This window comes from Arachis ipaensis, chromosome B03, assembly GCF_000816755.2.
Source record: "Arachis ipaensis cultivar K30076 chromosome B03, Araip1.1, whole genome shotgun sequence".
NCBI lineage: Eukaryota > Viridiplantae > Streptophyta > Magnoliopsida > Fabales > Fabaceae > Arachis > Arachis ipaensis.
In genome coordinates this window covers 27,206,401-27,221,573 of record NC_029787.2, presented here as the reverse complement: position 1 = coordinate 27,221,573, position 15,173 = coordinate 27,206,401, and the positions used below count along the sequence as shown (strand labels likewise).

The window sequence follows — 15,173 nt, the reverse complement described above, 5'->3', positions numbered from 1 at the left end:
AATGTTGTAAATATTTTTAAGAGTAATATTATATGATCAATAAATTTATTATTTTTAGCTGACACTAAATCAACATTTTATATATTTTAAGTACTAAATTGTAAATCTAACATATTAAATCATAACTCCTAATAGTATAAAAATAAAATACCGGCTAAAAATATTGACTAATATTAATAAAACGTGTCGGTTCCTAACATTTTTCTATTTTCAATGTTTTTTTATTCTTGACTATTTTAAAGGATTTCTTTTAGGTAAATCAAGGAAGATTAAAAAAAAAAACAGAGAAATGAAAAATATAAGGTCAAATAAATATTTCGTCTACTATAGACATAACCTTGTGGCTGTGGTGTATGTTGATTTCATTGTGCGTGGAGCATTTGATGTGGTTGACTTTGAATAACAAATTAAGGACAATTGTTAGGTACCGAATTTCAGGATATTTATTTAATTATTATTGGAGCTTCAACTTAATTGTTACTACTACTTGTTCGTCAATAATCCACGATCACCACCCCACATGTGTTTATGGTTTCTGTTAGGACCAGTAGTAGATTTGATGCGATTTGCTTCTATGTCGTTATCAAACACAGATCTTCTACACTTCTTGGGGCCAAAATGATCATGCAAATATTCACACATGCATATATAGAGTAATGCTATTTTGTCTGAATTTATTGTGAAAAGTTTTCATAGAAGGAGTAAATATTGGACCTAATAAATATAAAATGGTACAACGTCAGATCTCATACATTTATCCATCCAAATCTCCATATATCTATATCATATCATATCCTATTTTCCAACAATCATAAGTTAATCAATAAAAAAATAATTTATTAAAGGGTATTTTGGTAAACAAAATTTAATGATAAAAAATAAAATTTTTGCTAATAGGTATTTTTTTCAAAAAATGGATAAATTTAATATTAGTTAACACAAAAAAATTTAAAATGGATTAAAGAGAAGGTTTTTTAAAAATTAAAAGGGAGGAGAATGTACATTTATAAAATAAAAAAGAAAAAAGTGTCATTTTAGTATCTCGTAAAAAAAGAGAGTGAAATTTTCTCTATATTTAAATATCCTCTCATATAAGAACTTTTTTATTTTACATGAATTTTTACGCAGACTTTTTTTATTATTATTTATCTTATGTTATTTGATTTTTTAGGAATAACAAAGAATAAATTCTAAATCTTTTGGTCACGGAGATTCTGATATTATATCGTAAAATTATTTTTTTAAAAATTTAAACAGATAAAAAGGGACGCATAAATAGTTATTTCGTTAAGATGTATATGATTTAATAATTATAGTTGTATTTTAATATATTAATGTGTTAACATACTTTGTAACCGTTTACACCATTATTGTAGGTAGTAAACTCATTGAAATATATAATATATTACCCCTCCAACTTTTTTTATTTGTCAATTTGCCTTATTCTTTTCATTTTATATATAATACTTATTTTTAGTTTTCGACTATACAAAATTAATGAATTGTCAATAAAAGGCTAAATTTAAAAAAGTGTTTTTTAAGTATATATAAAATCTATTGAAATCAATCAATTTAAATAAGTCGAGTGATTAGTTTATTGGCCTATTTAAATAAGTGTTAGGAATTTTGAATTTCATCTTATATATGTAATAATTTATTGACTAGCAATAAATTTGTAAATAAAATTTCAATTCACGACGAATTAGTTCTTAATCTATCAGATTAGATGATACCGTAAATAAAGATAAAAAGTGTTAGAAATCTATTCTACTATAATTTAAAACCCTATGCGTGTTTCGTCATCAATTTGTCAAAATAATCCTACCGTTATAGGAGTTGCTTAATTATGAGGTTTTCGAAGGTTAAGTTATACTTTTGCTTTGCCTTCTAATGGGGGAGAAATCAATTGAAGTTGATGTTTTCAATGTATATTGGCAAAAAAAAAAAAAATAAAAAAGGAAAAAGCAAAAACAAAAACATTGTCGACCAGCACAAGAAATTGGTGTTTACAAATTCAGGATGATGATCTCTTTTTAAGTAAGAGAAATGTTTCATTGGCTTACCCAATACGTACATGTTGCTTCTTCAATTAGAATTGCAAAAATACATAACATATATAAGAATTCTCCTTCAAGTATTGTAGGAATTAGGATTTATTTTCCGTATTTGAATAATACTTTTGACTTTCTCCATTATACGCATTGAGCGCAGGTAAGAAAGAAAACAACACATTTAAGGAAAGTTCAGCCTAATTGTCGGCCCTTTCGAAGAAATTAGGTTTTTTCTAAAAAGGGTAATAGTAGGGAGATAATAAAGAGAATTATTTTAACCAACTACAGTTGATCCGGTGTTTTAGTTTATTTGTCGTTTAAATAAATTTTGAGGTTTAAATTCTGTCCTGTATGTAATAATTTATTAGCCAACGATAAACATTAAATAGAGTTTAAATTTATGACGAATTAGTTCTTAGACTGCCAAATAAGAGAAAAAAGACAATTATCTTATTTAACCTAATATATAATTTTAGAGTTATGCTATATAGCCAAAAAATAATTACAATATAGAAATGTCATGTAAAAATATTAAAAATAATTAAAATCATGACCTATTAGTGCACATATGAGATAATTTAAAAAATACAATAAAACATATAGTTTAAAATTTAATAATATTAATTATAAAAATTTATTAATTATAGACATCATAGGTATGAAATTATGGATGTTATGTTTTTAAATTTATGGATGTTATGAGTAAATTTATCAATTGAATAAATTAATTTAAGAATTTGATATTTTTTTAAATTCAATTATGATAACATTTAAAAACATTTGTGTTAACTTTATAGTTACTTATGCAATAACTAAAACATGATACGTGTATGGATGTAACACTACAACACACACGGAAAATTGCAACCGAAAATTGCCAGCCATTTCTTGAACCGCTGTGAATTGGTGGGATACCAGCGGTTCTATTAGCATTTTTAAGCTCCGTTGTAAATCGGTCAAAATAGCGCCTGTTTGGTATTCCAACAGCAGCAAATAACATTTTGTCGATTTGAATAAAAACCCCTCGCCTTCAACATTTGGGAGCCAGTCTTCTTGTTTCGTGCGAACAATAAAGGGAGCAAAGGCGTGAATCTCCCTCTCGAACCCTTGCCGGCATGTAGCTCCCTTCAGCTGCTACGTCCTTCCCCATCACCGATCTGCTTCTCCGCCGTTTAGCTCCCGAGTGCGAAAGGGAACTGGAAGGGCGCGAAACCATCGTTCTTCCCTCTACCGTGCTCATCCGTGTCGTCGTGGAGTCGCGTGGCTGCCCATCCGTCTTGGTGCTGTGGTCGTTTTCCTCTTCATCCTTCCCCCTTGCCCTATTGTGCGCTACTCGATCACCCTCTCTCTTCTCACTTGTTCGTTCTTCCTCTTGCCCTGTTGTTCTAATTTCATCCCTTTGTCCCAATTTAATTTATTTGCTTGTTGTTCTACTAATTTTGCTCCAATTTCATCCCTTTATCTTCTGCCTTTTGTTCGACTTTATCCTGATTCAACCACTATTCTGTTTCAATCCCTATTCTTGGTCTAGAAACATCGATTGTGTTCCAACCTAGCCCTCTGTTCGTGCAATATCTCTATCAATTTCTGTTATTGCAATTTCTTTTATCCATTTTCTATTTGCTGTTACTGAGTTTTGTCTTGTGATTTGCGTTTGTCTTGTGTTAGTGATCTTACTCGTACCTGGCCTCCCTGTGGTAGCTTTTCTTCTTTCCAGGTTTGCCTAATTGAATTGCTTTTAGTAATTTCACATAGTTATTGGACGAAACAAGTTTATTTTATTGCCATGGTGTCATTTGCCATTTCATCCTTAGTGGTATATTTAGGAGGTTTGTTTACGAAACTTTATTTACCTTCATCCTGTTTAATATGGCTATGCAGCCTACATCTATTCATAACATATATTTTCAAGTTTAATTACATGTAAAACCGCATCAGTTGAAAGGGTTTATTCCTTTCACCAAAGCTGGTTATGAGACTTTAAAAACATTTGTAGTGTTTAGCATTTGAACATTTGTGTACGCTTGATATTTTTATATCCCCCCCTTTTGATGAGCATGGAGTTATATGAGATGTTATATTTTGATACGTGTATTTCATGATGAAAACTTAAGTCTTTATTTATCTTTCTACCATGTAAAAAATTTTGGATGCAACTTGAAGGCAAGACAGATCTCAAGATTCTTGCTTTAGAGGTTGTGGAAGAACTTAGAACTAAAAGTAGAGAAGTAAGTCAGTTATTAGTTATCACCCTTAAATGCTAAGATCCATGTGTCTTGTCAGTGTTGTAAACTCTGGATCATTGTTTGACCTTTTTCCTTTTGTTGATTTCCCTTTGTCATTAAACTATTAAGATAGTTGTCTGATCACTATTTTAGAGGAGTATACTAACAATTTTTTTGACTTTCTAACAATTTTCAAATAGTTCATGCTCCTGTTAGATGTCTTTAACAAAGACAGGACATCTTTACCTCAACCTCTGCCAAATCCACCTCCTTTGGCTCCCATTCCTATTGCTGCTCCTGCCCTCAAACACAAGAGATGATAAATGAGAAGTTGAAGAAAGCCGAGGACCTTGGTAAGCCACTGATCTGATATTCTTTAGCTCATTGGTAGACTGAGGAGAGATGCCCTCTTTAAGGAAAAAGCCCTTTAATTTATATTCAATATATAAGTTTGGATTAATGAATAGGCGAGCAAGGAAAGGTTGATGAGGCGCAAAAAGCATTGGAAGAAGCCGAAGCACTTAAGAAGGTCCTTCACTTTTTATGATATGGTTTTGTTTGTCTTGCTATTGAAATCATTTTGGGTACTGTTTGCTTATTTAAATCGAAGAGTTCATATATACCTGTTGTGATTTTTTCTTGTTAATTTTTATTTGTGTGTTAACAATCTGATTTTATGTCAGCTTCCGACAAGGCAGGAGCCTGTAGTGGATAATTCAAATTCTTCAAAATATATAGCTGCTGATGTGTGGATTGTGAGTAGATTTCCTGTGTTCTATAACTTTAATGAGATAATATGCACTCATATTTCGATTACATTTCAAATGATGCATCAAAATATATGAAATGTGTAATGTCAAGTCTTTTTCCATATTCTTGCATCCAACCATTTCACTGCAACTTGTACTCATGAGCATTTTTCTTTCTTTTTTTTTATGTGAATGGCTTTCCTTATATTATATCAATTGATTCTTATGTTTTCTTATTCATATATAACTACTCAGACTGATCAGAAGCTAGTGTGACATATGTGGAGCATATTTTAGTGTATATGACAGGTAACAACTGATCCTGTGCAATACATCTTTTTAACCATCTTTAAGTTTTGATAGGAATTTATGGAGTTAGAATTTGGGGTTTCAAGTGCTTCAGCTTTGCCTTAAAGTTTCTTGCCACTTCAACTAAATCCATGAATGAATTGCTTAATGTTTCTTTTTATCTTTTTTTTTAAGAAAAACATAAAAGGAAACTCCATCTTCCAAATAAGAAAAGTGTGAAAGTTCATCCTTATCTTTAATTGAGGATTGAGTATACATATGATTGTGCATCTGATCTATTATAACTTCAGGAAGAAAGCCAAGGGCCGCAAGGAATGAAAGGCACTTATTTTTTGTTGGTAAAATTTAATATTAAGACTGTAAGAAGTAGGAGAGTAAAGAAAGTGAGGAAGCAGATGCCTCAAAGACTTATTTGGTGTTTCTCTCAGTACTTACTTTTCTATTTGACTACTCTTTGGTAGTCAGTGAGATTTTTTCAACAAGATAGTATGCTAGTACCACTTTCTTATCGATTCACTTGTTTGAAAATTCAATAAGTAACCAAAAGGCTTATCACAGGAATCCATAATAGATCAGAAGATGGCATTATGGAAGAAGTGAAGATTTATGTTGGTGCAAAAATGTTGAATTAAAAAAGCCACTGTATATATTGAAAGCGTTCAAGCTTCGGATGGTTCATGGTTTGCTACTCCCTTTTTGGAAACCACTATTTTCAATTTTTTCTATTGTTATAGTTGATTTATGCATGTTGTGGTTTTGCTCTCTTGCTTTTAGCATGAATGGAACTTTGTTAGTTTAGTAGACCTCCAAACCACTCAAATCTGCTTAACAGGTATGGTTCATGTGGAGTTTGCTTCACCTATGCCACATGGTTTGGGATAAATGAGTTGATTGCTTCTGAAAAGAGTTATAGGGATTCCCCAGCCATTCGTAAAGCTTGTGAATTTTTGATGGAGTTGTTACTGTCTCCAATCTCAAAAGTCCTGGACATGGTGTGAGGTTGTCATCTGCTTAATTACTATTTACATAAATTTTTAACTTTTAGTTAAATCTGTTCCCGAGATTGATGATGTTGAACATTTTAGTGAACTTAATTGATTATTCTTATTTGAGTGAGACAAGATCCAGGAGGATATTTCTTCGACATTATTTATATTCATTTTTATGTGTGACTTTGAAGTATTGATAACGTGACAGAGTTAATGAAAAATGGCCTAAATAATATTAGTCATTTTTTTTAAAGCACATGTTTAAATTGCGGCGGTTTAAAACCGTGCATTTTTTTTAAAAACCTCACAGTTTTGCGGCGGTTTTAAAACTGTCGTAGTTTTTTTAAATCCACTGACCAAATAGCGGCGGTTTCAAAACCGCTGCAAAATCAATTATCTGATTTGTAGCGGTTGTGCCAGCGGTTCCTTAGAACCGCTGCTAAATCATATAACCACCCCTAATAGGCGACGCTTAATGAACCACTGAAATTCCATTTTGCGGCGGCTTAAAACCGCCGCAAATCACTCCAAAAAGCGCCGCAATTTCCCGTTTCCTTTGTAGTGTAATATCTAATAAACATGAATTTAAATTTTAGATGTTAGTTGTATGTAATTATGGATGTTATGTATATGAACGTATGAATGTTATGTGTATGAACATAATAGTACAATATAATTATAAATACACATAAAAACACACAAAAAAATCAGCTTATTACCATACCTCATCAAAACTAGTATGATTTTTCATATTCTCAAAAATTGGTTGACTGACAACAACCTCGTCGGGTGAGTCCATCTGTTGTTCAAATTCTCCCTCAGCACTTTCTACCATAAGTACCATATTAAGGTCGAATTCAATTGTCATACTATTTGCAATGATAAAGATGACTTCTTATAAAATACCTTGGCCTATTCTGAATTTCTAATTGTGCTTGCAATGGTATTAGAGTTGTGAATTTTGAATAAAAATAATTGAATTAACGGAAACAAAACCATATTAGGGTAGCTTTTATGTTTTATATCTCCATTGAATGATGATAAATAACTTAACAAAAATAAAAATCAATTACAATTAACTCATTTAATACAAATTATCGTTGCCGTTCTTTATAATTATTATTAGTCTTTATTGTATTCTTAAATATAAAAATCAAATCATAAAAGAAAATATTAAGCATTGATTATAAGAATATAGTAAGGAGTATGATATTATAATTAATGTCATTAATAAATGGGGCTAATAAGAATATGATAAGTGGATTGATAGGAGAGTGAGATAAAAAATAAAACTGTTATTAAGTTATATAAATGAAGTAAATTATAGAAAGTTTTGGCTTATTATGGCTGAAAATTTTTTGTTACCAAACTTTTTCCACAATTTTATATATGTAATATTCATAATTATACATTTATTACATCTAATGTTATTCAATTATTTCAATAATAACTAAATAAAATACAAAATAAGTTTAGTACTCAAACAATACACACTACAAAAAAATAAAGTATTTGTAATAAAAATTTTGTAACAAATTTAAAATTATTACAATTTTTTTAACAAAAATTAGTTATTGTTACATAATAAAAATAATTTGTAACAACGAGATACTTTGTTAAAAAAATATTTTAATATTTTGTAACAATCTAGTTTCTTTAGTTGCAAATTATATTGACTTTTATAACAAAATAGTATTTTGATGCAAAATTTTATAATGTTTTGTAACAATATTAAGTTATTGCAAAAGTTCAAAATATTTTATAATAAAATATTTATTTATTTCAAAAACTCCAATTATTTTGTAACAAGTTATTTATTTATTACAAAATTTAAAGATCTTTTGCAACTAAAAAAATATTTCAAAATGTTAAATCTAAAATTCAAACACACAATTTCACATATCGAAATTCCATCCCCTCTCACGCCATCTGCCACCTTCCTCCTCTCTCACCGCCATGCTCTTCTCTTCTAACCGCTACCCCCTTCACTCTCACTATCGAATCATCGTCTCCGTGCGCCTGAGTAGAATCGTCGTCTACCGAATCTAAATCCTCATCGCAACCTGAAGAGAATCATTGGGGCTTTTTGATAGTTCTCATTTTCGGGAGTGTTATTTTAAGTTTTTTGAATTTTTGGTGTTTCTGATTATTACTTATTTAGGGCTTTTTTTTAAATTTGTTCTTGGTTATGATTTTAGTTCTAATTATTTGGTTTCAATTTTTTGGGGCTTAATTCTACAGTTTGTTAAGTGAGATTCTTTTATTTTTTTTTGTTTTATTATCTCTTTAGTTTTATTCTGTTGTAGTCATGGCTCTAAAAACCGAACTAACCAGCTGGTCATACCAATTTGATAGTGAACTAGCCTTATCTATGGTTTGACTCGACTTGAGCAACCGCTAGACATAAAACCGTTTTAGAACCGCTGAACTGGTCAAAAGTTGGCCAGCCAGACAGAACCGAGACCTGGTCGGTTTTTACTCACCTGCCTCAAACAATGTTGTTTTGGGGTTAAAAAAAAAACAGGAATTGAAGCCTTGCACTTAAAGTCACACGAGCCATCATCTCTTCGTCTCACTAAAGGACATTGTGCTTCCTTCTCTGAGAGAAAGAAAAGAGGATAAACCCTAGCATTTACCACCCCGCTTCTCACTCCTCTCACTGTCATCATCCCACCATCGTCTGGTTGTTCTCCACTATCCCCTTTGTTATATTCTCCAACTCCTCTGATCATTTGCCAACTTCTTTGTGTCGCATCACCAACTCTAGTTCGGCAATTCGTCACTTATCGTCCGTGGTTGTCCGTCGTACGTCGCCGCCAGCATTCTTACTCCCTCTTCGTCATACTCTGCTCACTTATCAGACCGAAGGCAATCTAAGTTTTCTTGATTTTATTTTTGTTTTTAATTTCTTTTTTTATCCTGGTTTTCTCTGTCTTCTTGCTTAGTTTATTGAAAATCATACTTTGTTCATTGCTAATTCGGTAAAAGAAGGTAACATTGGATAATTTTAAACTCATTTTCTATTGTCTCCTAAATATTTTTGTAAAATGTAAAATTTTAATTACTTTTAAGTCAAGGTAGCAGGGTTTATATATGATAAAATTATAAATTTAATATTGATAAATTTCTTATTTTATCGATCACTTCACTTTTAATTTTTTTCTTAAATAAATACATGTGCTTTTTTTAGTACTTCCATTCTGCTAATGCACGTGAGGGCACAAAAATTTGTGAATAATACTCTGTCTTGCAATTCTTTTCATAAACTCATATGCATTATCAAACCAAATTTTTTTTTTGATAAATTATGTTTGTCCCTAATGTTTTTAAAAATTTTTAAAATTATCCCTAACTTTTAATTTGATTGAATTTTACCTCTAACATTTGAAATCATTTCAATTTTAACTTTATAGTCAAATTTTTGTCAATCAACAGTTAGTCAATTTTTTTTTCACTTTTAACCTTCTCTCATCTAACCTTAAGCAATTTCAACTCCTCTAACCCTTCACCTCATCTCATCATTTTCATTGTAGTTGTCCTCAACTCATCACTATCAATATAACACCATTTTTCACTCACCATCAAACTCACCTCTATCACAGCAGCAACTACCAAATCTCCACTATACTCACCCTATCACACCCCACCCAAATCTCCCTCTCTCACACAATAAAAATAACTATTTTTTTATTTTCAAAAAAATAAACAAGCCTGACAAAGAGAAATAGAGAGCAGAAGAAAGAGAGAAATGGGGGCATAACTAGAAATAGAATGGCCTGGGAAGGGTGGACGAGGACGAATTAGAGGCGAAGGGGTGGGCGAAAGGGAGGATGAACCAAAGGTGGAGGCTAGGGAAGACGACGGTGAATCGGAGGCGGAGGGGAGGGTGAACCATAGGTGGAGGCAAAGGAGAGGACGAGCACAAATTGAGGCAGCGGGGAGGGCAAACAACAGTTAGAGGTAGAGGGGAGGATGAAGGGGTTAGGGTGGTGCGACACATAGGTGGTGTGAACTCTACAGGAAGGGAGGTGGTAGTGATGAGAGTGACGATGATAAAGTGAGAATCGGGGTTGGAGTACATGAAGCTTTCAATGACCCTTCTTGGGTAAAGACTATGGAGGAAGAGCTTGGTAAATTTGAAAAGAATAAGGTTTTGACACTTGTTCCAAAGCCAATTGGAAAGAAAGTGGCCGGCACCAAGTTGATATTTAGGAACAAGTTAGGAGAAGATGGAAGCATTGCTAGAAACAAAGCCAGACTAGTGGCGCAAGGATATGATCAAGAGGAATGGATAGACTGCGATGAATCCTTTGCACCTATTGCCCGAATGGAAGCCATAAAACTATTTCTAGCCTATGATGTTCATTGTGGTTTCAAATTGTATCAAATGGATGTGAAATGTGCATTTCTAAATGGTGTAATAGATATAGAAGTATATCTGGCACAGCCACCTGGTTTTGAAAATAAGAAATTTTCTAATCATGTTTTCAGACTCTCAAAAGCCCTTTATGGGTTGAGACAAGCTCCTAGGGCTTGGTATGAAAGACTTAACTATTTTCTTTTGAAAAATAGATTTCAAAGAGGCACCACTGACACTACTCTATTTATTAAAAATTCTAATGACTCTTTCATTTTAGTCCAAATTTATGTTGATGATATTATATTTGGATCAGCAAATGAGACCCTTTGTACTGAATTTGGAAAACTCATGACAAGTAAATTTGACATGAGTATGATGGGTGAACTTAATTTTTTTTCTTGGGCTTCAAATTAAATAAACTGAAAATAGCATTTTTATTCATCAAGAGAAGTATGCCAAGAAACTAGTTAAAAAATTTGGCATTAAAAATGTCAAACCCTTGGGAACACCCATGCATCCTAACTCAAAGTTAGAAAAGGCTGAAACTGAGAAAGATGTTGATGAGACTAGGTATAGAGGAATGATTGGATCTCTTATGTACCTAACTTCCTCTAGACCCGACATTGTGCAAAGTGTTGGAATGTGTTCAAGATTCCAATCAAAACCAAAAGAATCACATCTTTCAACAGTTAAAAGAATTATTAGATATGTTCATGACACATCCAATTTTGGTTTATGGTATCCAAAGATTGATGAGTTTTTTGCAGTTAGTTATTGTGATACAGACTTTGCTAGAGATAGAGTGGATAGAAGAAGCACATCAGGCGTATGCTGTTTTCTTGGGAAGTCCCTAAACATCTGGTTAAGTAAGAAGCAGTCCACAGTGGCATTATCCATTACAGAGGCGGAGTATATCGCTGCTTCTTCCTGTTGTTCTCATCTTATTTGGTTGAAAACCCAACTTGCTGATTATAAGTTAAATGCTGAAAATATTCCCTTGTTATGTGACAATATGAGTACCACAAATATTTCCAAAAATCCAGTTTTACACTCTAGAACTAAACATATTGAGGTGAGATTTCACTCAATAAGGGAACATATTCAAAAAAGGAATATTAGCATTCAATTTGTTAAATCAGAAGATCAATTAGTAGACATTTTCACTAAACCTCTAGCTGAAGACAGATTTTGTAAACTCAGGACAAATCTAAGGATTTTAAGTCATGATAGATTATTTGCGCAATGCTGATGTATTTGTTAAAGTTTTTGTCTCTCAGGTTGGGATGAGAAAATTCTGGATGAATGAAGAACCATCTCCATGAATGTTTTCTTTCTGGGCCTAATTGCACGTTCTGAATCTTCTGGGCCAACCCTTCAGTTCAGAGTTATGGTGGTCCAATATGTTTCCTTAAACTCCACCATCTCTAGGCCTACTGAGTTTTACAGTATCCATGTGTTATTTTGTGTTTTGTCTTTTGTCTTTTAGTGAAAAGGATTTTTTTTGTTATATTTTATTTTAATCAAATTACCTATTGTGATGTCAAGTCTTTTCAAGGTCTAGTCATAGATGATGCAGTTGCATATTTTCAAGAAATTTTTTTGGCAGTTACCAATCTCTTTCTTCATAACTTCTCCCTTAACCTCTTCGGTTTCCACTCCCACTACCATCATTGTTTTGTTTGAGTGGAACCCTTGATTCTCAGAATGCGAAAGAAAATCATCATTCAAAGAGGTCCTCGTGACAAGGTTTTCAAACTTCCTGATAAACCAAGAACCTCTCCTCGTTCAAAAAATCCAACTTTTACCCCTTCACCTTCTCCACCGAACTCTCCACCTCGCACAGACCCGATAGCACAAATGAAAAACACCCCAAGGGTTCCCTCTTCCTCCAAGCTGACGGCACCACCAAATGCTCCATCCAAACTAAGTGCTTCAAAGGGGAAGCGCCCTACGGCTGAGGAACCTGCGCCTGAACCTTCTCGTCCTAAACCTAGGTCTGCTCCTACTCGTCCTCAAAGAGGTAACCCTCGCATCCCTCTAAAATTAGTTAAAGAGCCCTCCATTGACCCTTTTGCACAAAAATCACATTTCATGACCTCCCATTCAAATTACAACCTTCTCCGTTTTCGCTCTGCCATGAATAATGATTTTTATGAGGGTGTTGTAATTCATCGTACCTTTTGTCCCACGTTTTTAGTTGATTTACCAAATCTAAAAAAGAAAGGTTTTGTTTTTGCTGATAACTTTGAATTTCTGGACTTGAACCATATTTTCAAAACAAAAAACCTATTTACCCTCTCTTAGTCAAGGAGTTTTATGCAAACATGACCTATCATGAGGGCAGCATTCACTCTTATGTAAAAGGCTGTAACCTTGTTCTGAACGATGAAAATATCAGTGATTCTCTAAAATACACTGATATTGGTGCTTGTGTCTACACCTCTAGTAAGTGGGATGACGGGGTAGGTATATCATACAATGATGCTCTGGCCTATGTGTGTGAACACATTTCGTTGATTGATGGCATCACTCCAACTCACAAAGCTCTTGGTTACATTCAGGCTCAGTTGCATCGTATAGTGAACCATATCATCCTTCCTCAGAGTGGCTCATATCAAAGGGTGTCCTTTTGTGATACTTTAGTTTTGTATGCTATTCTCACAAAAACTAAAATCTCTTTTGCATATTTAATGGTAAGGTATATGTTTGATTGTATTAGAAGTGAAAAACATAAAACTCTTCCTTATGGCATGTTCTTAACCTGTATTTTTGAATATTTTGGTGTTGACTTATCAAATGAGACATATGAAAATAGACACTCATATCTAAAAAGAGGTGGTTCGGTAAAATAGCAGAAAAATGGACCAACTCGAACTGAAAGGGTAGTTCTTGATGATGATGATGACTATGAACCAAAAGAATCCTCTTCTCCATCTGCGTCTGGGACTTCAGCTTCCACTGGACACAAATCACTCTTATATGGAGTGGTGAAAGATGTAGTCCAAGAATTTGTCTCTCAACCCAACTATCTAATTGTAATGAGCAAAGAACATCGGAAACTTGCTGCCAAGCATGAAAACTTCCTCAGAAAGTCCAGAGATAGAGTGATAGTTTTCATGAAGTTCATTGACAATCTCCAAGAGGATGAAACCATGGACATTGACCCTGAAGACCCTGTTGATTTTGAGGAGGATGGTTCGGATGCCTAATGATGTCTTTTCTATTGATATTTTCTATGTTTTTCTTTAATGTTGTCTCATGAAACACTTGTAATTTGTTTTAAACTTCCTTTGTTTTGTCTCGGATGACTGTAAACCGATTAACAACTATTTATTTTGCTTTTGGTTATCTAGTTATCTGCCTTAACAGTTTGCTGCAGGTTTGCTTGCATCTCTTCCCTTGATGAAAAAAGGGGGAGTAGTATTAGTATTATGTATGTGTATGCTCTGTTTTTGTTGATTCTGTTTTGGGCTGACTGACTGTTTTTGCTGTATATTGTACATTTTTAGGCTCTGTTTCATGTGATGTTAAAATGTTTGAAACTCTTGCTGTATTCTTCATCCATGAATAACAAATGGTATATAGTACATTGTTGTGTTCCCTATATGAATATGTAAACAGGAAACAAAAGAAGAGCACAAATTCAGGGGAGCAAATCTTGGAAAGAAAAAGGGGGAGCAAATCAAAAGCAAGTGACATCAACTAAAGGAAAGTACTTTAACCTTATTGAATTCAATCTCTTTGATCAATTTCATAACTATGTTTGTCATCACGGGAGAGTTTTTGAGTTAAGAAATTAACTAACTCAATTGATGATGACAAACATTAATCTAATGGGTTAAACACCCAATTAGCTTTTAATTGTCTTGGCTATTGTTGCAAACCAAAATTACAATAGCAGCAGCCCAATGAGATAGAGCAAATAAAACAAAGATTGTTGGTGGGTTCTCTATCTAACAAAGCCCAAAGAAATAATGCAAAGAAATTAGTTGGGCTAAATGGAAAATAAATCCAACCCAATTCCAAGAAGATTCCACCAAGAAGAAGCATTCCAAGGCCAACGTTCACAAGTTTGCTTTGGTCAAAATCAGAAAGAAAGAGAGAGCTTCGTCCCTCTTGTTCATTCACCAGAGAAGGAAGAGAGAGAAAGGTAAATCACAAAAGCTAATGTCTAATCACCTAAATAAAAGCAAGCTAAGCTAAGTCAGAGGATAAAGGTGATTTATTTCCATTTGCATGCAAGTTATTTTCTTCACTCCTTCTCCAACTCTCTGCGATACTATTTTTGGATTAACGAAGAAAGTAGTGTCGGATTACTTTTGCTGAAAATCAATGGCTTACAAAGTTACTTGGAGGTAAAGCACATTTTCAAGGGTTTGGATTTGGGATTATCGCTGAGTAAGATCATCTCTGATGCTTTGTTGACCACGGTCAAGAGAATTAGATTTGATATCCCTAATTTAAGGATTGATTGAAAAAAGAAAAGGGAT

The 15,173-nt window shown here is 33.1% G+C and overlaps 1 protein-coding gene across 2 annotated transcripts; it reads left to right on the top strand.

Moving 5' to 3' along the window:
- Window positions 2,895-5,136, top strand: LOC107634331 (luc7-like protein). Of its 2 annotated transcripts, none has more exons than XR_001618847.2 (4): window positions 2,895-3,409; window positions 4,477-4,629; window positions 4,744-4,805; window positions 4,971-5,024. XR_001618847.2 is itself a non-coding variant. In XM_021118542.1 (4 exons), the coding sequence occupies exons 2-4, from the start codon at window positions 4,593-4,595 to the stop codon at window positions 5,119-5,121; spliced, it is 261 nt and encodes an 86-aa protein (XP_020974201.1). In that variant the 5' UTR covers window positions 2,895-3,409; window positions 4,477-4,592; the 3' UTR covers window positions 5,122-5,136. The 2 variants fall into 2 exon arrangements, 1 of the variants encoding a protein (XP_020974201.1); XM_021118542.1 differs by having other exon boundaries at window positions 4,960-5,136.

Excerpts from the sequence above, each read along its gene's own strand:
- LOC107634331 (XM_021118542.1), top strand. The coding sequence starts at position 4,593 with ATGATAAATGAGAAGTTGAAGAAAGCCGAGGACCTTG. Across the intron at positions 4,630-4,743 it reads GAAGAAAGCCGAGGACCTTG|GCGAGCAAGGAAAGGTTGAT; the intron begins GTAAGCCACTGA and ends ATTAATGAATAG. Across the intron at positions 4,806-4,959 it reads AAGCCGAAGCACTTAAGAAG|CTTCCGACAAGGCAGGAGCC; the intron begins GTCCTTCACTTT and ends ATTTTATGTCAG.